We start from the raw sequence: 27,683 nt of genomic DNA on the forward strand, positions 1-27,683 counted from the left end.
GATTTAGTTGGATAACTCTGCTGTTAGGAACACCAGGAAAGCAAATTTGTATGTTTGCACTTCTTTATATTTAGCAAAGACTGGAATTTGATGGAAAAGCGATCCATGCTATTTGAGGTTGTTGGAGAAACTGATTCTTTTGTACCCATATTTGAGCATTAGGGCATAAATAACAGACCAGTGAGGCTCAGGTCAACCATGATGTAACTGGTTAAGCACCTGGACTAATGCCATAAGGGCTGGGTTTTGTGCCATCAGTTCTCAGTTTTGTGCCATCTTTTTTTTAATGCTTATTTTGATTGAGTGGATCCACCAAAGAATGCCACTAACATCAAGTTTGCTTGCTTTTATTTTCTTGTTAAGAGAGATAGGTTTCAATAAAGAGTGTTGCATACATACTATTTTCAACTGGGTAAAAAAGTAAACTTTTATTTTTTTATTTGTATTTAATAGGTCTGTATATGATGACCAACCAAATGCACATCAGAAGTTTATGGAAAAACTTGATGCCTGCATACGTAACCATGACAGGGAGATAGAAAAGATGTGCAATTTTCACCACCAGGGCTTTGTGGATGCTATTACAGAACTTCTTAAAGTTAGGGCTGATGCAGAAAAACTAAAGGTAAGGAACAAGTTTTTCACAGTTTCATATATCATTGTCTTTGAATCTAAAAGAAGAAACCTGACAGTTCTACTGAAGATTAATTTAGTGTTTATCACTAAATTAATTTATCACAGTTTAGCACTCTGATGTTTGCAGCAAGTTTTTAGAAATTAATTGAACGGGATTTGTGATTAGAATTGTGTTGCCTGAGACAGTAATTCATATTTACAAAGCTGAATATTTTATTAGATCTCATTTTGATTTTTCTTAAAATATGTTTTCTTTCAGAAAATGCTACCAAATTATTTTGCCTTTTTTAAAAGCTTTCTCAGAAGGTGAAGGACAACAAATGATAAACACAATGTTTCTTAAATAGATCTTTTCTTAGTCAGATGTTTATATGTCAGACCCTAGAAGAACTGAAAATCCTTATTAGAAAACTAAAAATACCACAGTTATGTGTGGAAAAAACCCCTGTTCTTTACTTTGTAATGAGCAGGAGAGTAAGTGATGTTAGTCGTTTTCATGAGATATGAGAAACAAGATTTCCTCACAGATCAGAATGCAGAATAGTGAATTATGAGATCCGTCCCTTTTAGCTCTCCTTACACTTTTGAGAGCAAAATATGCACACCAGACAGAATGAGCATAGTTCATCAGAGGTTATGATTAGAAGACCATTATATAAAGGATATTCAGATAACAAGAGACCAAATACAGCATCAATGAGGTCATTGAGCATCTTTGTTCAGAAATTAATGAGATTTTTAATAAACTAGAATGTGCTTCCTTATTATGATGACCTAATGAGTCACTTACTATGTGGGAAAATCTGAGGTTGAGCTTTGCCTGCACCTGCAGCATTAAAATGTTGCTGTGGTTTGGAGATTTCCACGTTTGATGTTAATCAACCACCCAGTGTTTGCATTCAGCAAAGTATGAATGTTTAATTACCATAAAATGCAATCACCATTTCTTACAGACAATGAATGGCCCATAGAGCTCATTGAGGTTATCAAAAAGGGACCAGTGGTCAATTGGGTCAATGATTTGAATTGTTTGACAGACCTACAGAAACAAGGAAAGTTCAAAAATCCCAAGTAAATTTGAGAAGTTTGCCACAGAATCTGTTAGAAAGAACTGTCATAAGTAATTGAATTTAACAAAAGCCCTTTGCGATCAAAAGTTCAAGTTCAAGCTGTAGAGTTAATTTGAATTTGCATTTCTTTGTTCTAAGTTTCTCAGGAAGCATGATCTGATTACAAGGGTGAGCAGTCACATCAGGGCAATATATGCATATTTGTCTAACAAAGGTGAAATTATTTTTAAGGTCCAAGTTACTGATACCAACCGAAGGCTTCAGGATGCTGGGAAAGAGGTGAGAAAATGGTGCTTCCTATATGGGCATTATGCATATTTGTAGCAATATAAATTTATTTGCATAATTTAAGTGTGTTTTTCTTTCCTTTTTTTTTTAAAAAAAAACCTTGAAGGTGATAGCCCAAACAGAGGAAATCATCCGATGTAGAGTTCAACAGCGGAATATTACAACAGTTGTGGAAAAACTACAATTGTGTCTTCCAGGTGAGTGACCTATAGCTAAATATGATGGCAAATGATAAATAAAGTAAGTCACTATAGACAAAAGGAAAAGTCTTCTGTTTTTTTCTAAGCTGTGTTCCTGTAACATCCAGTTTAACAAAAAAATGTCAACATGTAGGTTCCATGTCTTTTGCAATATTTGACACAGAGCAATTGTGACAATGTCAGAAGACAGTGGCGCAAACAATGTAGCCATATACAGCTTTGAATGAATAAATATTTTTAATATGGTAAACAATTAATTTGTTGCTCAAGAGGGTGAGTTTTGGTGTTTAAATAGTGGGGAAAACACTAATGATGCTCTTTCAACACTGTACTTTTAGCTCTGTGTCACTACAGGTGAAATAAAAAAAGGTAATACTGTAGGATTGCACACAGCTCCATAAGGGTTATATCCTGTTTGTCATATTGGTGTAAAGTAGATTTGAGAAGTTTTCATTGTGAAGTTTTCTTGTTGACCCGTTCTGAGTACAGTAGGTGGTACTGTTGCCTTTTTATGGAGATGGGCCATGGACTGGTAATGCAGATTAGGTTGTGGCATGTAGTAAGTGAATGAATATATTTGATAGGTATAGTGTTGACTGTTTTGTTAATTCTTTTTAATTTAAAGGCTGTTAAGAGTTCAGCTATTTTTTTTCTTTTTTAGCTGCATTCTAGAATATTTTTTGCTAGGTTTATCACATTCATGCTACAGTAGGAATTAAATAAGGTAAATATAGCACATCCTTTTCTATTTCTAAGTTTGTCCTTTACAGTACATTCTTTCCTCTTTTATTAACTAAAGCCACAATAAGACTCACAAGTTAATCTTCTTGCTTTTATACAGTGCTGGAAATGTACAGCAAACTAAAAGAACAGATGAGTGTAAAAAGGTGAGTAAATTTATTTCTGTGAGAAAAAAATGTAGCATTTGTAAGTAAGTCGACAGAATAGCAAACACTTATGTAAACAAGTAAGTGTTCTTAGACTGTAGTTTGGTATATTTGTAGTCTTTGTTTCCTAGTACTAGTCTGTATTTCAAGAATATTTGAAAATGTTTTATTAAAGAACTTCTAGGACCTTAGTGATTGCTGTGAAAAATAATGCTTACTTAAATGGGTATGACATGTAGTGAAATTATGATTATAAAATGTGAAATAAAGTTAACTGGTTTTTATTACTTAAAGCAGTTTAAGAAGCAAGAAAAATAAGATCTTTAGGGACTAAAGGTCTTTTTGAGCGCATTAATATCTGATTAATATATCATGATATATTTAAATTAAATTAATATTACCAGAAGAAAGGACATTTTACTCCTTATACCTTTCTTTAGACCTGTCTGGTTTCTCTATGCTTTTTGTGTAAATGGGACTATGAGAATGACGCGCAGATAATGTGTTGTTTGGGATTTTTCCCTCTGAGACAAATTGACTTGTTAAAAAGGATTTAAAGTATAATTAAAAATTAATTTCTAGGATAACGGTTTATTGCTGGTACATGAGCAGCTGCTCCTTCCTTCCTGTTGTGTCTCCACTTTTTATTTTCTCAGGGAGCCACTCACTACTGCTGTAGTCCCAGTATTCCCAGTTCTCCCTCCCTCCCTCCTTCCCTCCACGGCAGCTTGGCTGCCCCTGCCCTCTGCTTTAGCTGCATCCTATCCCCTGAGGCTGCTGCCTGCACCTCACACACTCACCCCAGCAATACCACTGCTGCTGCTTTCTTCTTCATGGTTTCCATATCATCACTGCCCCCGTGATCCCTGCCTGCTTTTCACGGTGCCTCAGTCACACTGATGCTCTGTGTCTGCCCTTCCTGGGTTCCTGGTTGCTGGCGGTGCCTCTTCGTGCACTTGGCACCACTGCAGGGAGCTCCTGCTGACAAGTCTGTCTGGGCAGGACTGTTTCCATTTGGAACGAGCTGTGCACAGTCAGTTGTCTGCAGGGCTGCTATGTAATACAGATTTACTTTTGGACTGTTTGTCTGGATTTCAGTTTATGAGTAGCCAGCACCTCCTACCATACTGTTGGACGTCTGAAAACCCTCAACAGCAGCCACTGTGTGAGCAATCAGCTCTAAAGCCTATGTGCAGACATGTCCAAAATGCTTCAGATTAACTGTACACATCAGATCTATGAACATTGCAGTAAATCTGATGCATCTTTGACAGCGATATGTGCACTCCATGATACCTATGCATGTTTGCTCTCTGGGAGGTCTTTTACAGAAATACAATAGCTTTAAGAATGACCTTACAGCTATGGCACTATGGTGTCTCTTACTAAAATTGTAAGTTGCTATATGTGAGCCAGTGTGGTAGATCTCATCAGCTTGACTACTATACAGTGTTACCTCTGAACAGGACACTAGTTCAGCGTCTGCTTAGAGTAGCTGGCTACTCTACTAGTAGTAGTAGTAGCATGCTGTTGCAGTGTTCTTGGAGCAGCTCTGCAGAAAGATAGAAACAATTCCCTTGCTATTTAAGTCAGAGATCAGACTGAAGAATGTGCTGTCTGAATCACACCACTTCCCTCTGCAAGGTCTTCTGTGGACAGTGCTACGTTTAGTGTCCTGAAAATATTGAAAACACTGGGTTCAATGCCTGCATTCTGCCCTACCCTTGCTCTGCCAGGCAAGACAAGCAGCATCCTGGTTTTAGAATTGCAGGGGAAGTTGTAAAGACTAGTGTCATCATGTAAAGACCATTTAGGTGAGATAAAATTACTGATGGTTTTTAGCATTTTGGCTCCGTATTTGCTAGTGATTTTCTGGAGTCCACTGATGGTTGACCTGCTTTCCGAGAAGCCATCAATACTCTTCAGATCTTAAAGACTTCTATCTGATAATTTTCCTGTGGAAGTTGTTGCCAGACAGGAAATCTTACAAGTCAAAGGACTTCTGAATTAAGGGGTTTGCGTGTGTTATTGTCATACCATAAGGAGATCTAAAGGAGAGGGGAGATGCCATAGCTTTGATGTACCATGCCTTAAAATCACATGGAGTGCAGAAGGCTTAGACTCTGCTGCAGGCTACTTCTGCAGCTCAGATAACTCTCATTAGCTGTGCTACAGTTACTATTTTGCCTGTGACTTTATGCTTCCCTATAATACAGCCTGTATATATACAGCTGTATAATGCAGGTGGCTATTCCACCTTTCAGGTAATGCAACTGGTAATTTCCTTGTGGCTCAGCAGAATGCATGTATTCTAGCCTTTATCACTACTGAAATATTGAGTTACAGCAAGAACATCCATGGTGTCAGTGCAAAGACCTGTCAACAGATGTGTGCACATACAAGGGATTTCAAAATTGATCTGCCTAAGTTTTGCTGTGAAGCTTTTCCATGGAAGAGTCAGAGAGTAGCAGTCACAATCTGAGACATAAAAAAAGAATAAAGAATGTTTATTTTAGGCAAAGATCATTTCTTATAAACCTTCATTCAAGTTTGTTAATGCAGCAAAGCTTTCACTGTTATTTTTTTATAAAAAGACATCTTGACTTTCTCTGCTTGTGGCCTTTTAGAACGTATTTTTGTTATTCTATTGTCTTACAGTCTTGCACCATGAATAAAACTCTCAATTCTAATGTTTAACGGAAGGGAAAACAAAAGTATGGATATTATGTATGTTTGGGGGATAGTTCTTACAGGAAAAAGATTGGAATTTCATTTTCTTTTTCCTTGGCAGACCTCTTTTAAGGCAATGCAGGATTTTGGATCTGGAATACATACTGGTTTGTGCAGGTGGAATAGAGGTTTAAGAGAAGTCTAAAAAGCATCTATTGATAGCAACTTTTTGTCCTTTACCAACATGGGTAATGTTTGAACTGATGACCTAGAGGTGAAAGGCTCTGTATCCTATTTATCTGTCTCCTGAGCCATGGATAACACAAGTTGACAAGAACTGCAGTAGTGAGAGGAAGTAACTGCAGAATCTGCTCTAAACAGGCACAGTTGGCTGGAAAGAGCTACAGAGGGTTTAAAGTCTTAACTGAGGAAGCACAAAGGAGAAGTGTGGTTTCTTTGCTGCTCTCCCAGCCACCTAGTGGGGGCTATGCACTTACACAATTCAAGCTCGAATTTTAAGTCACAGATAAGGTCATCACACATTTCATACAGCTCTGTTACCATGGCCTTCATGTTTGGATTTTGATATGTGCCTTGGGAGGCAGGTCCTGGCTGCTTCAAGTGATTGTGGTCTAATTGGGAATAGTTAGAACTGGTCTTTTCACAAGTCTTTTTCCACAGTAAATATTACAAAAAGCCCAAACCCATTGTACAATGGAAATAATTCAGTAAGTCTACTCATGTCAATATGGAAGATATCAGAACAGCTAAAACCATGGTAATTTGATTTTGTTTTTCTGCATTGTTATGGAACAGCGTCAGAATGAAGCACTGGATTTTACCAGCAGCTAATCAATACTTCCCAGAGGTGCTATGGATCTGGCAAAAAGTGCCATCAGAATTTATATCAGGGGGTTATTTGATACTGAAATTTCAGCTGCTTTCTTTGTCACCATTCTCAAGCATTATTAATTTGATAATTTCGCTTTCTAAAAGAAATTCCTACCACATCATTATTGACAAAAAAGGTATTCCACATATTGGCTTTTTCCACACAGCAGCCCCTTAATCTGATTTTCAGAAATACTGAGCTTTTGATTTACTTTACAGAAGTTTCAGAGTTCGTAGTGCCTCTTTCTCAGTTCATGGTCCTTTGGGCAGCTGACAAAATTTGTATGCTGGGAAAGTTTGAAACTTAGGTTTAAGTTAGTTGGTTAGTTTAATCTAGTTGGTAATGCAACTAGATTTAAAAACAAAAGAAATACTTGTGGTAAAAGGATTTCAATTGCAATTTCAACATGTCACCTTCAGGATCTCTCTGAATATGATTTTTCTGTAGCATTATGGAAAAATCCCAAGGAACTCCCTTAAATGTGTTTGGTAGCAAAGTTTTAGGTATTTACTCAGTGGAAATGTGGTACGCAAGAGTATACAGTATTTCTTCTAAGGGAAGCACTAAAGTTGAAGGATACTACTATTTTTTTCCTTGTAAACTAGGTCTGTTTCCTTAATTGAAATAAAATGAAGATTTTGTCTCTCAGGTTTTTTTCAGCAGGAAATTTTGGGATAGAACTACATGTTTTTTTTACTTAATAAGCTTGTGTGCAATTAAATTATTCTCAGTAAAATTAAGTCTTTGAGTTCGTCTTGCTCCTTATCTGTGTCATTTCTTTACTGCTATAGCTTAACTTGATGGGGCTTTTTTAGTAAGTTATGGTATTTCTCTTTACTGCCTCCAAATAACGGTTTGCTGATAAAAATCTTAGAAGTTCTCTTTGTGATTTAAAGCATAAAGAATACTTCATGTACACTAAAGTAATGGTAATTTTCTTTTAAATTTTGGAGGTTTTGTGTGTTGATGTTTTTGTATTCTATACAGACCTGACTGTTCTGTGTCTGGAGCATTTTGCAAAGAATAAGATGATGCTAAACACTAATATTAATATTTGGGAGGGGGGTGGGGTGGCTGTTTCTTTGTTGTCAGGTTTTTTAAATTTACTTTTGTGTTGTGTGGGGTTTTTTTTCTTTCCTGGTTCTTGCTGGTATTAGAAGGTTCCATTTTGACAGTTTAGAGACTTTAGTAAAATCCATTGTGCAGTTTTTGTGTTCTGCTGTCAAAATGGATCAGTTCTATACAGTCTTATCATATGACCCATATAGGTGTTTCAGACTTGTATCTTAAGTTTGAAAAAATGATAAATTTTGCATTGAGGAGCATGTTCTCCTAAGATCAGCTCAGAAGAATAGACAGGAGAATGCTATATTTAGATGAAAAAATAACTTTGAAGATACTTCTTCAACTCATTGGTAGTCAAATGGGCAATCTTCACCTTATGTGCTTGATAATACATGATGGGAACAAAATAATATTGTCAAAACCTTTAGCATTGAGTTAAATCCATTAAAAGTTTTAAAATCGAAATATATAAATACATCATTCTGTGAAATGATATGCAAAACTTTTTGGTTCAAATTCTGACCTGCAGATGACCTTCAAATTAATAGGACTTCAGTGCTTTATTAGAACAGATGTTAAAAGGGCAAGGTCCTGTGCTCCATATATGTATAATTAGTAAGGCACTCTAGAATGGATTTAGAATGGATTATGTTAATTCTGATCTTAGAGCCAGCAGTCAAAAACCTCCCAGATGAACTAACAGTGTTCTGATAAGCTGATCTGTATAATTTAAATAAAAACCTTCTATACGATTTTGATGCTATTATGGTTTTATTCCCCAGAAGTCTCACCATGTGGCACTCTTGGCCATTTTCTATTTAGAAAAACAAAACCCACACACATAAACCCCCCCAAGACCTTTTCTTATGTGCAACATTCCCGTCACCTTATGTATATTTTCTATAAACCAAGCATATAACAAACAAAAGCTCCTAATTTACACTTGAAACCTCTTTATTTGCAGTCTTCTGAAAGCAGCTCTGTTTTGGAATAAAAGAGAAGATTTTTCCCATCCTCCAGCTATGCTGAGCTGTTAACTTAGAAATGTCTTGATTAAGAAGATTCAAAACACTGTCTTAATTTCAGAATTGAGCAAGAAATGATGTTCATTGTGACTGTAGTGTTAGTAATTTGTTATTGCTTGTCTACTAAAGAAATCAGAGACTCAGCTTACATTTTTTGAAAGTGTTTACTCACTATGTATGCAAAGTAATGCCCAGAAACTAAAGAACCGTAAAGGACACTTTTCTAGGTTTTTTCTCATTTGAAGGGATTTTCCTCATATTCAGCTTTTTCCCCTCAAGATAATTTGGTAATTTTTCAAAACAGATTATGTTGGACTTTAAGGAAGAAAAAGTAATTAAAATTATGGAAGAAAAGCTGAAAATGGGTTGAGGATGTTACTCCATATTTGTGGAAAGAAAGGTTGGAACTAGCAGCGAGTTAACTCCATCTGATCTGAGTGTTTCTGCTTTTCCCATTTAAGACCAAGGTAGAAGGAATCAGTTTACCTTATTCTGTTCTAATTGGATAAACTAAATTCATTTTCCCTACTCCCTCCAGGACTGAGTACCTGGTAAGAATATTACGTAAAAGGAAATTATTGTCACATCTGCAGTTGACTACTGTCCTACTCATGTTTAGCGTGGTTCCTGTGCCTCTCTTTAAACTGTGTTTAAGATCACAGGTTTGTTGATTCTGGTACTTGGTTAATTCAATGTAGTTGTTTTCTGGGTGGGATAGACTGTATTTTGTCAGAAGAATTCATAGGTTTGTGTTTTACAGCAAAGTCCAATATACTGCTGGAAAAAGTATGGTTCAGGATAGATGTATATGTGTCTTTTCCACTAAGGATGGTGGAAAGAGGGTGGGCATAGATTTGTGCATGTGTTCATGTACACCTGAAGAAGGCAGGTACCTGGAGGTATGCTTTATCAAGCAATAACAATTTTTTTCATTGTTTGGTGCATATGCTGCAGTGTTCATGTGTCAGAAAAAACCCCAAATCATTAAAAACCCTAATCAGTTCAATCTAGAAGGGAAGATGGTGGTTACAACTTCAGTGTCTCCGTTCTGCAGGATGCTCCATGTGGTACTGGGACTGTTGATCAGAACAGTTAATACTATAGGAGCCTATTTAAAGTTTTGACTTTGCTGAGTCACTCTGGCACTTCACTGGGGTTTTTTTCCAACTATGGATGACCTTTTGATTGATAATTTTTTTTAATTTTTCTAAGAATAGAGTAAATAAATTAGATGCATATTGATTCCATGTGTGATATTGATATGTATGTTTGATAAATTATTTTACCAACTTTTAATAAGAAGCTGCATAATTTTATTTTAATCTCTTTGTAGATACTATTCTGCTTTGAAAACAATGGAGCAGCTAGAAAATCTCTATCTTCCTAGAGTTAGCCAATACCGCTTTTGCCAGATAATGATAGAAAATCTTCCAAAACTACGTGAAGAAATAAAAGAAATATCCATGTCAGATCTGAAGGATTTCTTAGAGAGTATTCGAAAGCATTCTGACAGAATTGGAGAAACTGCCATGAAACAGGTAAACCAGCCAAAGAGAATTACTTCTGTCCTGTTGTGCACTGAAAATTTCAGTTGCATTAGTCTCAATTTATCCCAGAAGGTTTGTTCAAAGATTACAGTCATCCCACAGATCTGTGAGTAAAGATGGAGAGCTTTAAAATGCAAACATGTTGTGTGGGTTTCATCAGTGTCCTAGACAAGAGGTAGTTTCCTCCCTGAGAAAGGAAGGAGAGATGCTGTATATCTCAGGTTTCAAGAAATTATGAATTACTTTGAGTAGTCAACTCTTGGATAGTGTGTATCTCAGCAGCTACTGCATCAAAACAAAGAGCAGCCTATCTGGCCAGCTGGCCAGGATGAATTAGACAGAAGAAGTGTTGAGATAACTAGTTCTGTCTAAAGTGCTACTCATATGGAAGACTGAGGTAAGAACCAGAAGGAGACTGAGACAACTGGAGGCCTTGCCTGCTCCATCACAAAATAATCTGCCATTTCAGAGCACTACTCCTAGGCGAGGTTTAAAGTAGTTAATGCTTTTAAAATTTATTTGGAGAGCAAATAACATTTTCATTTGACTTCTCATTGACAGAATTTGGGTTGGGTTGCCATTTTGTCATCTAAGGTTCTTGTAAAATGCAGCACTGATTTTTATAAATGAAACCTAATTGCAAGGTTATGCTGTGCTGCCTTCAATAGTAAGGGCAATATAGTGCCTTTGACTTCTGCAGCTGACTGCTCACTTAGACTTAACTGAAGATGGCAAAAATGTATCTGGGAACTCAGATACCTGTACTTCATTTAAATGCTGATTCTCTGCAATTTATGATCAGGAAGATTACAGATTGATTTATAAATATTTTTCTGCCTTTAAAATTTTATTCTGGTGATTAGGGAAAAGTTATTCAGGATTCACTATTGAATTTATTTGTCATCCCAAACTGATTAAAGGCAAAATCACTGGTGTGTAGGCTGAGGGCGTGCATGTGCCTTGCATTTATACTGATGTGTATTCAATTGCACCACCTGTTTTTCATGTCCTAGCATATACTCATCAGTAATGGAATTTGACTTGTATGCCTCTTTAATTGATTCTACTCTTAAAACAGGCACAGCAGCAGAAAACCTTTAGTACTGCTCTTCAGAAGCAGAATAATGTAAACTATGGTCGGAATATGCATTTAGGTAGAAACAGGATTTTGGAATCCAAGAATGAGATCACATTGAAGCGAACATTTGAAGATGAGGATGAACATGAAGAAGAGGTAACTTTGTACTAAATCAGTTCATCTTATTTGAAGTGAATTTTGTAGATTTATTGAACAACACTCTCTGTCTTTACACATGGTTTAGATGGTTAACATTAACAGAACACCTTCAAGGTGTGCCAGTCCAGCATTTTAGGGTGAAAAATTAGTGCTAAAATATTAGTTGTATTAGTGCTAGCTTTAGCATTATGTTTGAGGACATTCAATTGGACAGGACTTGCAGTTATTCTGGAATTCAGTTGTAATTTACATCATACATTGCCTGTCCACGGTTAGTGTTACATGACTCACTAGAATATTCTGGTGTTGCTAAATCCTGCATTTTGGTATTGAGGACCTCATCTTAGGTGAGAACTCTTTCATCTGTCAAATATTCAGTATTCCTAAATTGAATAAAACAGTGAGTATTTAGACCTTTAAATCTGATGCTCTTGGAACACAGAAAAAGGAGTGTGGTATTGTAGCACAAAATTTGACTGTAATGCTAAAGGAGGGGAGATTGAAGCAATTGTTTTATTGTTTCCCAATAGGAGCCATCTATTTTTGAATCCTTATTATGTAGACAACTTCTGTTGGTAATATATCTCGTTTTGTAGATTATATGCTTATTGTGTTTTATATACTTTTCTTTTTCCTTTTCTTCTTCAGGTTTTAACAGCCCAAGATCTTGTAGACTTTTCTCCAGTCTATAGGTGTTTGCACATCTACTCAGTTTTGGTATGTATTAAGGTGACCTCAAAAAGAGATTTACAGTTTTGAAGTGACATACTCATTATCACATTGTTCATACCCTTAATAGTTCCCAAACAGGCAAGTATATTGCTTCTAGTGTTAGTAATTCTGGATGAACCAGCTGGGATGGGTATGAGTACTCAGGGCATGAGCCCATGTGTGCTTTTGTATGCATAATAAAGGACACTCCCCAAGGCATTTTTTACCTAGGTGTTTTTAAATATATGTGTAAAATATTCATGTTTGCCTTAATATTGGTATCCACACTTTCACAGTTCCCACAAGTATTCTATGTTACCCAAGTATTTGGATGAATACTTGGGTATTCAAAACATAGGAATATTCAGTCTGAATCTTGGGGAAATCAGAGTAGTAACGAAAAATATGAAGCAAAATCTGAAGATTCTGACAGGGTGTGCCCAGACAAATTACATTCGACTCAATGGCAGAAACACAATAGCCTGTTTTAGCTTCTGTAAAAGAGATTCAGTGCACAAGCTTACAAGGATGAAAACCTTTCTTGGGAAACATGGTATCAAATTATTTGTTGTTTTCTTATCTTTCCTATGTCTCAGTTACTTTTGAAGTCAGATTACTTATAGAATTTAAGTATCAGTGACATGAAGCTGATGTACTTGTAAGTATTGCTAATCCTACAGTCTCAGCTGCACCTGCCTTCAAGCATTCAGGCTGGGTTATCTTCTTTTTATGGAATCCTTGCAGCTGTGTTACATGAAAGCTTGCATATTGAAATACTTTAAATGTAATTTCACTGTAACTTTTTTTTTTTTTAAAGAAAAAATGCAAATAAAACCATCATTAATTGTTCATCTCACTGGAAATTTGGGAAGGACAGAAAGGCTGACAGAACTATTGGAAGAGTATACTGTTTCTTTTAACAGAGAACAGTGTGATATAACACATTAAAAAGAATGTGTAAAATTAAGCATGCCAGTTGACAACTACTACTAATTCTTTCTTTAGTATAATAAAGGACCAGGAAGTAAAATTGAGAGATTACATTTAAAAGTAATACATAATTATATTTTTCACTTTGACAAGGATCCTGAAGTTGCATCCTTGATCCAAAGATAAGCTTTTTGGGTTTACACGGGAAGTTTTCCAGATTCCTAATTCGCCAGAGACAGAAAACAACTTGGAGTGCTCCCTGATATCAAAAATGGTTGTTGATGTAGACTTCTGTATTTCCTGCCACCATAATTTTCTTAATAAGCCATAATAGCATTATTAAGAGTTTTCATTAGCCACTTCTGGGGATCCTTCTCATTTACCTTGTGTTGCAAACCATCTATTTTGAGTTTAGAGAACTTGATGATGGCAAAGGGGAGTTGATACCAGATGATCTATAATAAGGATCTTACATCAAGTGTTATGTTCTTAATTAATTCCATCTCTGCTACAAAATATTATAATTTCACACAGGACAGTAGTTTTCTACTCTGCTTCTTCATATTGAAGAAGAAAGCACAATTTTTATATACCTCAAAATATTACACAGCTTGTGATTCCAACCTAGTGATGGCAAGATATATACATACCCAACATAGACTTTATTTATGGACCAGTAACCTTTCTTGAGACTAAAAACTTATGAGAAATATACATAAAGATCTTTATTTAGCCTGTGTATTATGTGAGATGCTGTATATAAAATCTGATGAAGATACCCCTGCCCCTTTTACATGTAATGTTACCTTTTAATAAAACACTGTATCAGTGTAAAACAAGTGTATCTATGGTGTGAAATATTCCTAAAATTTATAATGAAACATGAACTGATTTATTGTTCATGTAATTTTGGAAGCTGGACAAAACAAATGCATTGCTTTGTTATATTTTATCTTGCCTAGGCTTTGCTGATTCAGTGAGTGAACCATCAAGGTTGTTGGTATATTCTCTTGATTGCCTCAGCACATCTGGTTCAAACAGTTGTTATGCCTGAATCATTAATTGTGACTGCATAGTATAGCATGGTCTATAAATAATCATAAGGTATTTTACATCTCCACTTGTGTGGATTTGAGAACAGCTAGTCCTTTTCACTTGAGAAGCTTTTGTCAGGACTGGGTAGAGATTTGATGCTGGAGGTAGAAGTCAACAATCTGAAAACTGCACTGAATATTTGGGCTGGAGGTGAATGGTTGGTACCTGTGATCATTAGGTGTTTGTATGAATTGGAACAGACTGTGTAGAGTTCTGCTGCAACAGACAGTGTTAATAAATTTGCATCTTGGTTTCAAGTGGGTTTTTTTTTTGGGTTTTAAGCAAAGTCTCTTTTATTTTTAGGCTTTCTTAGGTTAGCAGTATTTCTGAATATGACTAAATATTCATTATTAGCTAAATATTCATTATGAACTAAATGTATATCTTATAAAGGAGTTAGGTAAGTAATCCTGGTTTAGTAGGATAAAATGTCTAATTGACATTAATTAATGACAATAATAATTTGATTTGGAGATTTTTGGATGACCAGGTAATGGAATTCTAAACAGCAGTGGCCTAATAATAGGCTCATAAAGTAAAAACAAACCTTAAAAATGCTAAGCTCTTTTATTCTGCTTGCATACAAATTGCTTGTGGTTTGGTAGATAGATGAGTCAATGTAGCACTGATTTCAGAGGGACAGATGGTTTCTACTGAATGGTCATCTTAATGAGATGAGTAGGATGTCACTTGAATTCCTCATAATATAATCTTTAGGCACAGAAGGTATTGTATTTTTAAGGATCCTGATAGGAAAAAAAAAATAAAAATCCAAGTCCACACTCATTATAAATCCAAAGAGAATAAGCAAATATTCAATAAATCTCACGTGTGTCTTTCCTCAGGCAAAGCTAATGCAGGCAGTGTTCAGATGTGTCATATATTCACAGAAGCATTTTTGTAACAACTTTATAATGCAGTTACTTTCTTGAAAAACCTAGAGAAATGTTTTAGGAGACAATGAATTTCAATTATACAGTAACAGGCAATATGCCTCGTCTATGAATATTAATATACTCTGAAAGTTGTAGTTTAAAAATGGACACACTGTTTAAAATGCATAGTGTTGCTTGGCAAAATGTAGGCATGTGAGCAAAATTTCTATTTACAGTACAGGCTGTAAGCTTCTCTACAGAAAAAGGTAATTTCTGTGTATTTCATGCATGCAAAACTTTGCTGGTGTCAGCTGGAGGTGTACATGTGGAATAAATGCAAAATATGTGCTTAATTTAACAGAATAGTATCTTTAATTAAAGAAGGGCCTTTTTCACACTGAGACATTTTTCTTTTTTTGACTACTTACGTCTTTTTTTAGGGTGATGGAGAAATATTTGAAAATTACTACAGAAAACAAAGGAGGAAACAAGCAAGATTAGTTCTGCAACCACAGTCAAGCATGGTAACCAGTACTTTCGGTTTTGTATTGATTTGAGTTGAAGCTAATGCTTAGTGATATTTTTATTCCTAACTTGTTTTCTTTTTCATTGAAAGCATGAAACAGTAGAAGGCTATAGAAGATACTTCAGTCAAATTGTAGGGTAAGTTTTCTAAATGAAAATTTATTTCAGTTTTACTGTGTAAATTCTTAATTCAGCCTGTGTTCACGCATTGTCCAAGAAATTTCTTGTGCAAGAATCATTTTCTGCACAAATCATTTGGGTGGTTATTGGTGGATCTGAGTAGGAAAGAGCTTTCAGATCCTACCAGCACAGTGCCCTACAAGGACCCTCCAGCAGTTTTGGCTCCAGATGGCATGAAACAAACTTTCCACATTTTTACTTTGTTCTGGGTGAAGCACAACACCAAACCTACTGAAGTGGCGCTGCTCCAGTGGGGAAGGTTTTGGCAATGCTTGGGTGTGAAGGGTAATATTTGTTCTAATATTAGAAACAACTAAATAATTCAAGTATTATTTTGTTTTAGTTTTTTTGTAGTAGAAGACCACATTTTACATGTAACCCAAGGATTGGTAACTAGGACATACACTGATGAACTGTGGAACATGGCCCTTTCCAAGATCATTGCTGTTCTTAGAACACATTCAGTAAGTGAGAAGTCTTATCAATATTGCAGTTTAAAGCCTCTTACTTCAGAGCTCTGTGTATTTAAAGCTGGGATAGCAACAAAGTGAAAAATTACACCTTTCTCATGTTTTCTTTTTCTTGTGATTAAAAATTGCTCAGATTTGGGAGGGAGCCTGCCAAGCTTTTGTTTTTCCCAACAGTATCAGGCTGTGATCCGCAGCCATGGGCTATTTGCATAATCCTCCACTGATTTACAACTCACTGGGTCTTCCAAACGTTCTCTTAGTCCAGCAGTTTAGAATATGCAGAGTTAATCTGCTGTTATTATTGCAATCCTTCCTCATTAGTCTCAACTGACCTCTTCATTAGATCAGATTGAATAGTTCAGCACTGAAAGCACCACCAGGAAATAGTTCCTAATTATCATTCCAAATGCTGTGTTTCCAAAATAAACTCCACCAGCAAAACCCTTGCATCTCTCTCTTCAGTGCTCTGGTAGTGTTATGTTTATGTCGAAGTAAAAGCATTAGAAAACTTCCGTATCACTTGGGTATTTTGGTGCATTCAAGTGTGTCTCCTAAAGTTATATTGCTACCTTAGGTGCAGTGATGCTGTATGCTGTTTCTTATTCCTCTGTGAAAACCCAATGGAATACACATTGTTCACTCAGGCTGACTGATAATAAATTGCTTCAGAGTTTACTATTGGTGTAACTTTCACTGTCAGAAAAAATGCAAGAACTTTAACTTTCCCTTTTGAATGTTTGCTAGGAGCATTTGCTTTATGCAGTGTTATTTTTATTTTTATTAAAATTAATCTTTAATTCAAAAAATATTTTATATTTCATATATACTGGGGAAAAATGAGGAAATAGTTGAGATTGCAACCATATTTATTATAGGACCTTTATTGGCAGTGGTACATGAGGTGTTCTCATACCTTTTTACTACTTTTGAGAGGATTAATGAGATATATTCATCCAGCACTTTTTTCAACTAAGTACTTTGCTAGTTAACTGTCTCCATGTGTATTTAGACACCTCTATAAGAATATGATAATTTAAAGGTTGAAAGTAATGTAATCTCTAATGAACTCTTCAAAGCCTTGTTGTGTCCAATAGGTCACTATTTCTCCTCTATATGCATAATTCCCATCAAACCCAATTCTATCAGAATCTCTCTAACATCATCCTGCTGAAGACTAATGTTTAGATAAATAAACCAAACCCTTTATTTTAATAAAGTATGCTAAGAATAAAACTTCAAGAAAGGTGAAGCAGGTGTATATTGCCTTCAACCAATACCATATTCCCATGAACCTTTATTTTAATAGAAGTTTTTTTAATTTATCCACTATTTCAAATAGTGAAGGTGAGGTGAAAGCCTTAGTTGTATGACTCTACACCTCTGAAAATCAAATTTCAGTTTCAGTCATCTGGTAAATAACTTAATGTCTTGACCTTTTTATAATCCAATTTAAATTTGAAATAGTTCAGAAAATATTTTTTAAAGTTTTACCCATATAGCTGGATAAACTGTTTGAGGTGGCACAGCATTAGTGAGACCCAGGCTTGGTGGTCAAAAGAATGTCCTGTGGAACCTCTGATACTGATTCAGCCAAGTTTGCTTATATTCCACTAAAATAAATGTGATTTTCAGTCTCAGTACACCATGCTGGTATTTATTGAATCTCATATTTTAGTTGACTCTTTCTGAACTTTTACACCATCATAGTTATATAAAAATTTAACAAATACTTTTATGTAGCTGAACTAAGTAAAGACAAACAAGTCCAAATTGTTGTTCACTAAGGCTGGATAATTTAACCTGTGATACTGTTCTTTGAAAATGTATGTCCCATATTTCAAATCCTTAAAATAAAACCAGAATTTTTCACTTTCAGTCATATTGCAGTGATCCTGACCTTGTTCTGGAACTGAAGAATCTCATTGTAGTATTTGCTGATACTTTGCAGGTACATACTGTATTATTAATTTAACTGAAATTCTTGTAGGCAGATTTTAACTTTAGATGAGTGCAGTGTTTGTGTTTTCATGAATAATATATACAAATCAAACCCAAATTGCACAGTAATACTAAAAAAATGTATTTCTTGCCTTAGCCTCTCATTTTCCATGTTATGAACTGAACATAAGCGTTCTGGGCTATCCAGCAAGCTTCAGCTATTCATATCTGTGCAAAATTAGTGTTAGTTTTGTAATTTGTGTACTCTCTTGTCTTTTAAAAGTGCTATACTTCTCATCTTAAAAAAGAATAGCATTCCAGTTATCATTAACTCTTTGGCTGAAGGATTAAGTGAATATCACTGGAAAGTATTCCTGCAGTTTTTAACAAACAAGGAGAAATGGTGCAAATTTCCCAATGCACAGGATAAAAACTTTGGTAAAAATGTAATAAATCAACATGTAGTGTGCTACATGTACTGTAATTTGTGTTATAGAGGTGATAAGATTGAATATAAGTCTCACCTCAGACTTCTGAAGTGTTGTCATAGGAATTGAATGTATTAGTTCTTGATCTGTCTATCTATCTATCCCTTCTTCGTTTTCATCCTTCAGGGCTATGGTTTTCCTGTGAACCGACTATTTGATCTTTTATTTGAAATAAGAGACCAATACAATGAAACACTGCTTAAAAAGTGGTCTGGATTGTTCAGGTTAGTATATCAAAATAGTTGTGCCTTTTGTATTGCATCTATTGTTTTTGTCTGAGCTCGAGTTTTTATGATGTAATTCAGGAAGAATTTATTAATTCAAATGTTGTGTATGAATTTCAGGGTGGTTAGGACTAAGATACTCATCACATGTAACTATTAAATAGAAGAAGAGACATCAAATATTGCTTCTACAGTTAATGGAAAGAAGAAAGGTCTCCAAGGGGACATCATTGGAGAAACATGCAGGAGAGAGACATCTGTTTCTCTTCTTTAGCAACCTGATAATTCCGGGTTATTGCAGTAGGGCTTTAGGCTCCTAATTTAGGTTGTCTTAATGTTTATTGTCGGCTGATATGCATATCTGCCTGACAAGCTACTGTCATTGCCACTATATCTTCTTGATTTTTTAATGAAAGACATTTTCCACCAATTCTTTGGGATCATTTGATTGAACAAAATCTAAGCCCAGGAATACATCAGCCTGAGACTGTACTCCACGGCCTGTAAAGAGTTAACACATATGAAGTATTTCCAAAGTAATCAAAAATACTTGGTATGTGTAAAATTCTTCAACTTTTTTAAGATGCAGACCTAAGTGTGGTGGTAAAATTTATATATATATATATATATATTTACACCTTAACATCAGAAAATACTGTAAGTTACATATCCAATTTTTTTTCACTTTGCTTATTCACCAGGGATATTTTTGAAGCTGACAACTACAGCCCTATCCCTGTAGCAAATGAAGAGGAATACAGAATTGTTATAAGTAAATTTCCTTTTCAAGATCCAGAGCTTGATAAGGTAAGGGAAACTTTTATGTTATTAAAGTTTGTGACAATCCAGTTGAGGACACTAGGGACAGTAATGATTTCTATAATTAAAAAACAATTAAAATTTGAAAAGCTAGATCGATTAAGAGGCTAAATCACCTTCTTTGTGTGTAATTATCTAGTCATAAATAAATATGAAAATGAAAAGTTGAGTCATTTGCTCAGATGTTTGAGTGAATAATGAAATCCATTGTTTTGTAAACAAATTAATAATAGAGTTAAATTGATAAAGTCCTTATGTAATTATAATGCAATCTGTCTTTAGCTAAATTTTGTTGCAGCTTGTGTTTAATTACTCAGTATGCACTGTTGTATTGCAAAATATATGTAAAATAGAGATTGGTTAGAGACAATGATTTCTGTATTTCACTTTTAAATATTTGTGTTTGAGCATGTGGGGCAAAATACATGTGAAGGGACTGTGAATAATTCTGCTGTAATAGCACTGCAGTAGGATCCTTTTATAGCCTCAGCCATTCTTTCACTACAGGCTCTCTTCACAGAAAGGTGATTAACCTGTTCTGCTAGTCAAGTGTGATTTTAGAAATAGCAGTGAGGAAATAAGAGGCTCATCATGGAGTCTGTAGAGGGGCACTAAGTCTGAGAACCACATGACAGTGGGAGTAACTGCTGTAGGGGGAAGCTCTTTTATACAAGATCCATTGCTACAGATACCTGCAAAAGTGAGGAGCTATTTTAATTCTGTGGTTCAACAGGGATTTGCCAGAAATTGTAACAGCTGCATGTCATTAATAGTGTTGCAATGAAGATGAAAAATTAAAGGAGGTTTTTATGCTGATTTTTGAATGAGATTCCAGAGTGCTTTCTGGATGCATTCCTCCATCAAATGAATTTACTTAGCCATTATAAGTAAGTTAAATAGAATGAAAATGCCTTACAGTATTGGAAGTATTCTATACCCTCGATACTATTTAGCATGGCATATTTTGCTAATAAACTGCAGAAATTTTTACTTTGTACCAAGTACTCTTATCTCCTATACATATATATATATGTGATTACTACAAAGCTTTGGCTGTTGTTGATGGATGCTTTTTTCTAATGAGAAATTGAATTATTCATGGATGATACCAGTTGATGATTTTTTTTATGCATTAGTCATAAACAAAAATAATTTTTTGTAAATGTGAAAAAAATATGTATTCAGTGCAGAAATGCATATTTAGTTTGTGTAGTTTTTTATTTAATTTATTTACCTTTGTTCTCCCAAATACAGTGTCAGCTTTAAAATTGAAGTAAGAAGCATGATTTTATTATTACAAACTTACTACTATTTCCCACATGTTAATCCAAATTCCTGAAAATAATTCAAACTGCTTTGGTTTTGTGAACCTTAAAAAATTAGTCCAAGCATTCTCAAGATACTTTGACAATCCCAGAAGTGTTGAACTTCTCAAACTCTTTTTTTGCACTGCTTTCTTTAGGAAAAAAAAAAAGGTTTGCATTTTTGAACCTCTTATCCCAATTGCTTCTGTCTTGTTCATTCAGATTAAAAGCAGTTTGAGACCTGATTTTAATGTATGTTTGTAAATTGCTTTCTGCAGGAGCATCTTGAATTACATAAAATCTCCAAACTTCATCATAATTTAAAGAAGTGATAAAATCGTATTCTGCTTATAAGCTATTTAAACAGATGTAGAAATCAGCTCAACTTGTGCAGCTCTGTATTTGATGAAAATGAGAAAAAGTTTAGATAGATTAAAATGTTGATAATGTTAAGTGGTTTTCTAATTGTTTTGCTTAGTACCAAGCTCTTGTTGGAATCAGTTGCAAGTGTAAGACAGTATTATCTCTTATTTTCTCAGCAATCCTTTCCAAAGAAGCTTCCAATGTCTCAGTCAGTGCCTCAAATTTACATGCAGGTGAAGGAATTTATTTATGCAAGCCTTAAGTTTTCAGAGTCACTTCACCGCAGGTAAGCTGGAACTATCAGGAATGTGGCTGTAAAGTAGCTTGCAACTTTCAGGTGACCTAAAAATATATATTGAAATGAAAATACACTTTCTTCTGTACTTGCTTGCTATGCTTGTTTCATAATTTACAGATGTAATTCTTCATAGCTATTTAATCTATGATTCCCAGTGCTGTAGCATGTATTTATACATATGTGGATATGTATGTTCTATATAATATGTGCATTGGTGAGCGTAGCTTGGTGTGGTAAGCAGTTTAAAACACTGCTGGGGTTCTTTAAACAGCATTGACTGGTTTGAATAATCTAGAGAATTTATTTCTTTACAAAGCATGTAAAGATTGAAAAGTACACTTCAATACTGACCATTTCAGAAGTAACTGTTTAGCATCCCTGATTACTTCCTAGTGTTTCCCTACTCAGTGCTTGGAGTTCCCTTAGCAATGATTTCTCCTGCAACAAAACATGCAGTCTGCATGCCCACTCCCTCCTTATCCCACCTTTTCCTGATGGAAAACATCACGATTCATCCATTTCCTTTCCTCTTCTGGCCTTCAAAAGCATAGTTTTATTGCATAAAATAGAATTCAGAGATCTGAAGTCTGGAAGGTATTTGTGGCCTTGTCACCCACTTCTGCACTGTTAAAGATGTAAATTACTCCCTTTCACACATTCTTAATTGATACTGTTTATAATTTACACGTACTAATGAGCACATGTTGACCTCCTTAGTAACTCATTAAAACCCACAAATTACTCTTTACAAACTGCTGTGTCAATAAACATGTCCAAAATCTAAAAATAACAGATTTTCCTTCAGTGTTGAAATTCAGTTAATGGACAATTTGGTAGGTGAAGGAGGTGTTCTATCTGTTGGATCACAGAAAAGTTGGAGCAACCAGAATTTAAATGCACACAGAGAATTCTTAACATCAAAAGTTCCCTTTGTAGGGAAGAAATTAATATTATTAAGTCTTGCTGTCAAAGTATTGCTACGTAGAGCATAATGATAAAAATAAACCTTTTTTTTTCAGTTCAACAGAAATAGATGATATGCTCAGAAAATCTACAAATTTGCTGCTTACCAGAACTCTAAGTAGTTGTTTACAGAACCTAATTAAAAAACCTCATATAGGTTTAACCGAGGTAAGTTTTGAAACACCTATTCAAAACTATGGGTTTTAAAACAATCCATGCTAAAACTGTTTTTGTAAGTGTAGATACACAAATGTTGACATCACAGTATGAGAAAATCAAGTAGTGTTTGTTTTAAAATTAAAAATGAAAATAAGTATAAAAAGCATCAATATCTCTTACATACATAAGAACAATACAGTGTTAGGTCTAGTTGGGCACAGACATGACAATGAAAAGGTTTTGTGTTTTTCATGATAAACAGAGAGTTGCAGGAAATAAGCCAAAAACATACACATTTTTGTTTACATTTAGAGTATGATTTGTGTGTTCTGTCTAGCAGTTAGTATCACTAATGTTGAGTTTCTGGTTTTTTCCATTAAAAATAGAGTGGAATGGGATATAAGATACAGTTGATGCATCATTCTGCAGGCAGTGTTGCAACTTTTTAAGAGCAGTAAATTAAAAAAAAAAATCAAATGGCACAAATTAGTGATTTTATTTCAGCAATATGTTTTCCTTTATTTTTTCTTTTTTAATTCTAAACTGTCAATTGGATTTATTTCTCTGGGTAGATGTCTGAAATCTTTGTTTTTGGAATGATGTTATTTGTTTTTAAGCTACATTATTACTCCGTAGTGGTATTTGAAAGCAAGCTTGAAAACTAACAGGAAATAGGTGGTAACCTGAAATACTGAAATGAATTTCTAATAGCATTGTTCCTGAAAGAAGCAACCATTTACAAAATTAAATTACAATAGGTGATATAAAAAGATTTTTACAAGAATTTTTTGTCTCTTGTAGCTTGTTCAAATCATCATAAACACAACACACTTGGAGCAAGCATGTAAATACCTTGAGGATTTTATATCTAACATTACAAATATTTCACAATTGACTGTTCACACTGCAAGACTTTATGGGCTTTCTACATTTAAGGTATGGTATATCTTATCCATTATGTGACTGTGTCTGAAAAGTTATGTAAATGAAGCATTTTAAACCAAGAAGGGTGAGAGCAAAGCTGCATGTCTTCTCATCTTTGTCTCTAAAGTAATTCTGAACTCTTAAGCATTCAGTTGTAACACTGAGCAGATAAACAGTGTTTTTTAATGTCATTAGTATGATCTGGAATATGTCAGTACATGAGAAGCCTCAATATTATCTTTCAAGTGCATTTTTTATTAAGTTATGAAATGGCAGTCAAAGCTTAACTTCACCAGAAGCTTTTAATAGATTAAGCTCCAGTTTGTGTAACTTCTCCCTCTTCCTAAATGGAATCAAGCAAAACAGCTACCTTAATCTGAAATGTTTGTATCTATTTTTTATCCTACAGTAGAATTATTTTATGATGTATTTTCAAAGGGTATATTAGTTTAAAAGAAGTATTAATGACTAGTGCTTAAACTAAAATGATTCTGTGATGTTTTTAGAATTTAAACCACAAAACAAAAGTAAAAATCATCAGGGATTCTACAGCTGCAACTTGAACTTTAGGTATTCGGCATCTTTTCCATGCACGCTGAAACAGAGTGATTTATTGTATTTATGGGATAAAGAGGATTAATCCTATTGAGAGAGTTCTGTTTTCTGCAATTCATTTTATCTCTTGATGCAATGTGTAGCCTATCCTACTGTAATATACCCTCTGGCATAGATATTAAAAGGCGGGTGAGGTGGAATAAGATATCACCATTGCAAGACACTTCGAATTTCCAGTTGATAGCTGACATTTCTCCCATTAGCTGTTGCTTGTTTTGCTAAGGATTTAGTGCATAAGGCAAGGTAGAAAGATTGTGGACTGTACTTGGTTAGCATTGCCCTCCCAGCAGTTTTAATAATTTTGGTCTGGGGTGCCTAGTTTGCTTGTTGAATACCGATAGTGCACGTGTGTCTTGGAATTTGTGTGTCTACAGCTGTTTTCCTCTAAGGGCAATTCATTATCTTTTTATCAATCAAACATGCATTCAAAAACACTTAATACAGTCATAGTCTTTGGTTTCATTAAGAGATGAGATATTCTTTGTCTTTGAATTTCATTTAATAAGTGCATTTGCAAGTTGCATTATACTTTTTGTAGATTGCTTATGCTGTTTAACACTCCTACAGGCCAAGTTCTGTTGGAGGGATTCAGTACTGTGCCTGTTCTTAGTGAGTTTAGCATGTATGCACTTTGGAAAAATACAGGATAAATATGGACAAACAGGAGGGGTTTTTTGTGTGTGTGGTTTCTCTCCTGTCTACTTGCCTGGAGAACTTGTTAGCACAACGTTCTCCAATTATAGTAGAAAATTCTTTTCTTGTTAATCCCTCCTTTTTTCCTCCTATTGTAAAGAAAATCTGCTCACAGTTCCCCAACTGGGCCCTCACAGAGTTTGGTATGTTCTACTGTTATTAAATTCATCTCCTGGTGGCAAATTGTGTCACCTCCATTCTTTCAGAGTGGTCAAAAAATCTCCTTTTATTAGCAGCATTGATCACGTTTCCATGATTCCATGAGGTGAGCCTTTAAAACTACATTGTATTTTTTTAATGCAAGACAAAGCCAGAAGGACTAGTCTTGCCATTGCCAGAAAATAATTTTAACTGTTAAAGTTGATAGAACCACTCCACAAATTACTTAGATTAAAAAAAAAATAAAAAAAATCCAAAGTAGGCAGATATTTTTGAAAGTCCCATCATTATAGATAGCTGCAACTGAGGTTTTGTTGTTAATTAAAGACTTTAAATGTAGACTTGATTTTAATTGAAACTTTCTTACTCATGGCCACCTACAAAATTGTGGATATCCACATACTCCTTTGACATGATGACAGGTTGCCAGATTCTTGCATGTTGGGTTTGGAGACCTGTTCAGTGGAGGCTTTCTCAAGTTGGTTTAGTGGTAAAAATGGGAATCATACTTTGATATTTATTTATGTCAGGGCTGCATACTTTCTTGCTTACTCCTGAAGTGTATCAGCCTAGGGCCTGATTGAAGGCTGAACTTGGCACACTCAATGTGAGGACACCTTTAAGCTCAGATAAATGTGAATATTTTTATTTTTTTTTCTTTCTGCATTTCTTATTTACACTTTTCTCAAATGCCATGTATTTTTTGATTGCTTTCTTCTAGAGGAAAGTAGTGGTGGGAGTTTAATCTGCTTTTTTGTTGCTTCAGTATATCCAGGCCATTTTTACTGTCTAAAAATCTTACATAACTGATCCATTTGGTTTAAATCAGATGTCATACTTGAATTATTTCTCCATATCAGTGCAGAAAATTTTATATTGAGCCCAAATTAGAAAGATACTCAGTATCTTTAAACTCCAGGCTGGCAAAAGCACAACTTTCTAGCAAGACACACACAAGCATCTGCACAAAAATCCCATTGCATCTCTGAGGATGTCCCCTGTACAAATGAGGCAGAGACAGTATTGTAAACTCAGTTCACAGTAAATGCGGGACTTTGATGTTCCAGAAAGTAGAATCCAGGGTGTGGCAGAACAAAAGGAGCAAGCAGGGGAGTGCTCTGCATCACGAATGTTTATAGGAGGATGAAAAATTATGAGTATTCTTCAGATGTGCAGCTTTAAGACATCAATTATATAAAAAAATCATATGATTGCTTGACCTCTGTCCATAAAAGACAAAATTATTAGGTTCTTTTATTATTTTTTATGTAAAAGAAAAATCAACTTTGTGTCAGGGTTGATAAATTTGTAAGGCTGAATTAAAGGTGGTTGTTGTGAAGAAAGTAAACAAATTGCTTTGTTTTCAAATTAATTTAATTTGTCTGAAAACTTTGATTATTCTGTAAACACTCACAGAGTTATAATCAGTCATAATATGCATGATGGGAGTGTTTTAAAAACCACAGCCTCAGATGTAAGACAGACATCAAAGTACCAATTTCAATAAAATATTTTTTAATCTAAGAAAACCACAAAACTTCAATTTTGTTGATGGTGTTTTTATCTGCATTTAATAATATTCTAGAATCCTGACAAGCATTGCACGCTTCTTTTTTTTCAGGATGCAAGGCATGCTGCAGAAGGAGAAATATACACAAAGCTTAACCAAAAAATAGATGAATTTATTCAGATTGCTGATTATGATTGGACAATGTCTGAATCAGATGGAAGAGCCAGTGGATACTTAATGGACCTAATTAACTTTTTAAGAAGCACATTTCAAGTTTTTACTCATTTACCTGTAAGTGTTCAAAATTAAGTTTAATTTCAAACTATTTGAGCATAATTGTATTTTAAAGCAGTAGGGTTTAGCAAAAGGTTCTGTTTTTTGATTTGTGCACATGCTGACAGATGTATTTTTAAGTTTTTCTCAGCACAGAAATACTGTCAAATGTGTATCAGTATTTTTGTGGAGCTTACCTATCATAATACTTAGAAAATACTTTCAAATACTTCAGTCTAAATATTGTTACCAGCAACTAATTTACAAATAGTGTAGGAACTCATGCAGTTTTCTAGAGCCCTTTTGATTAACCACCTTGGTTTTGTGTGCACATGCATTGGTTCAAAAAATGCAGAATTGATGTAAATGCTACATTTGTGCATAAGATTATGGAGGTCTTGCATTCTCCAAGGTTTTTAGCTAAATATTTTTGATCATAAAAAGTTACTTGATTCTAGTTAACAGAGTTTCATTGAATGAATCCTTGTTCATATTCAAGTATATCCTGTGTTATTTTGTCCCAGGAAAAAGGTTACTGTTAACCTGTCTTATGTATGAATTGTTGCATTCAGTTGTCTGATTTCCCCTTGCTTTCAGATAAAAAAGACTATTTCTAGTTTGGCTTATCATCATAATGGTTTATAGCTTTA

General features: G+C 34.7%; 1 protein-coding gene across 14 annotated transcripts in view; it reads left to right on the plus strand.

Annotated features, from left to right (window-relative positions):
* The window catches only part of EXOC6 (exocyst complex component 6), an 89,045-nt gene that overhangs the window by 20,715 nt on the left and 40,647 nt on the right, over positions 1-27,683 (plus strand). For all 14 annotated transcript variants that reach the window (XM_086899039.1, XM_086899038.1, XM_086899031.1 and 11 more), the window contains exons 2-18: positions 454-625; positions 1,938-1,985; positions 2,101-2,191; positions 3,036-3,081; positions 10,067-10,271; positions 11,359-11,514; positions 12,166-12,234; positions 15,569-15,652; positions 15,745-15,791; positions 16,177-16,297; positions 18,180-18,251; positions 18,856-18,953; positions 19,655-19,760; positions 21,616-21,725; positions 22,757-22,868; positions 23,661-23,795; positions 26,872-27,051. In XM_086899039.1, coding sequence (XP_086755165.1) covers positions 454-625; positions 1,938-1,985; positions 2,101-2,191; positions 3,036-3,081; positions 10,067-10,271; positions 11,359-11,514; positions 12,166-12,234; positions 15,569-15,652; positions 15,745-15,791; positions 16,177-16,297; positions 18,180-18,251; positions 18,856-18,953; positions 19,655-19,760; positions 21,616-21,725; positions 22,757-22,868; positions 23,661-23,795; positions 26,872-27,051 — 1,852 coding nt within the window. The remainder of the gene's footprint in view (positions 1-453; positions 626-1,937; positions 1,986-2,100; positions 2,192-3,035; positions 3,082-10,066; positions 10,272-11,358; positions 11,515-12,165; positions 12,235-15,568; positions 15,653-15,744; positions 15,792-16,176; positions 16,298-18,179; positions 18,252-18,855; positions 18,954-19,654; positions 19,761-21,615; positions 21,726-22,756; positions 22,869-23,660; positions 23,796-26,871; positions 27,052-27,683) is intronic.

The sequence above is a fragment of the Cyanistes caeruleus genome, chromosome 8 (genome assembly GCF_971803275.1).
Source record: "Cyanistes caeruleus chromosome 8, bCyaCae1.hap1.1, whole genome shotgun sequence".
NCBI lineage: Eukaryota > Metazoa > Chordata > Aves > Passeriformes > Paridae > Cyanistes > Cyanistes caeruleus.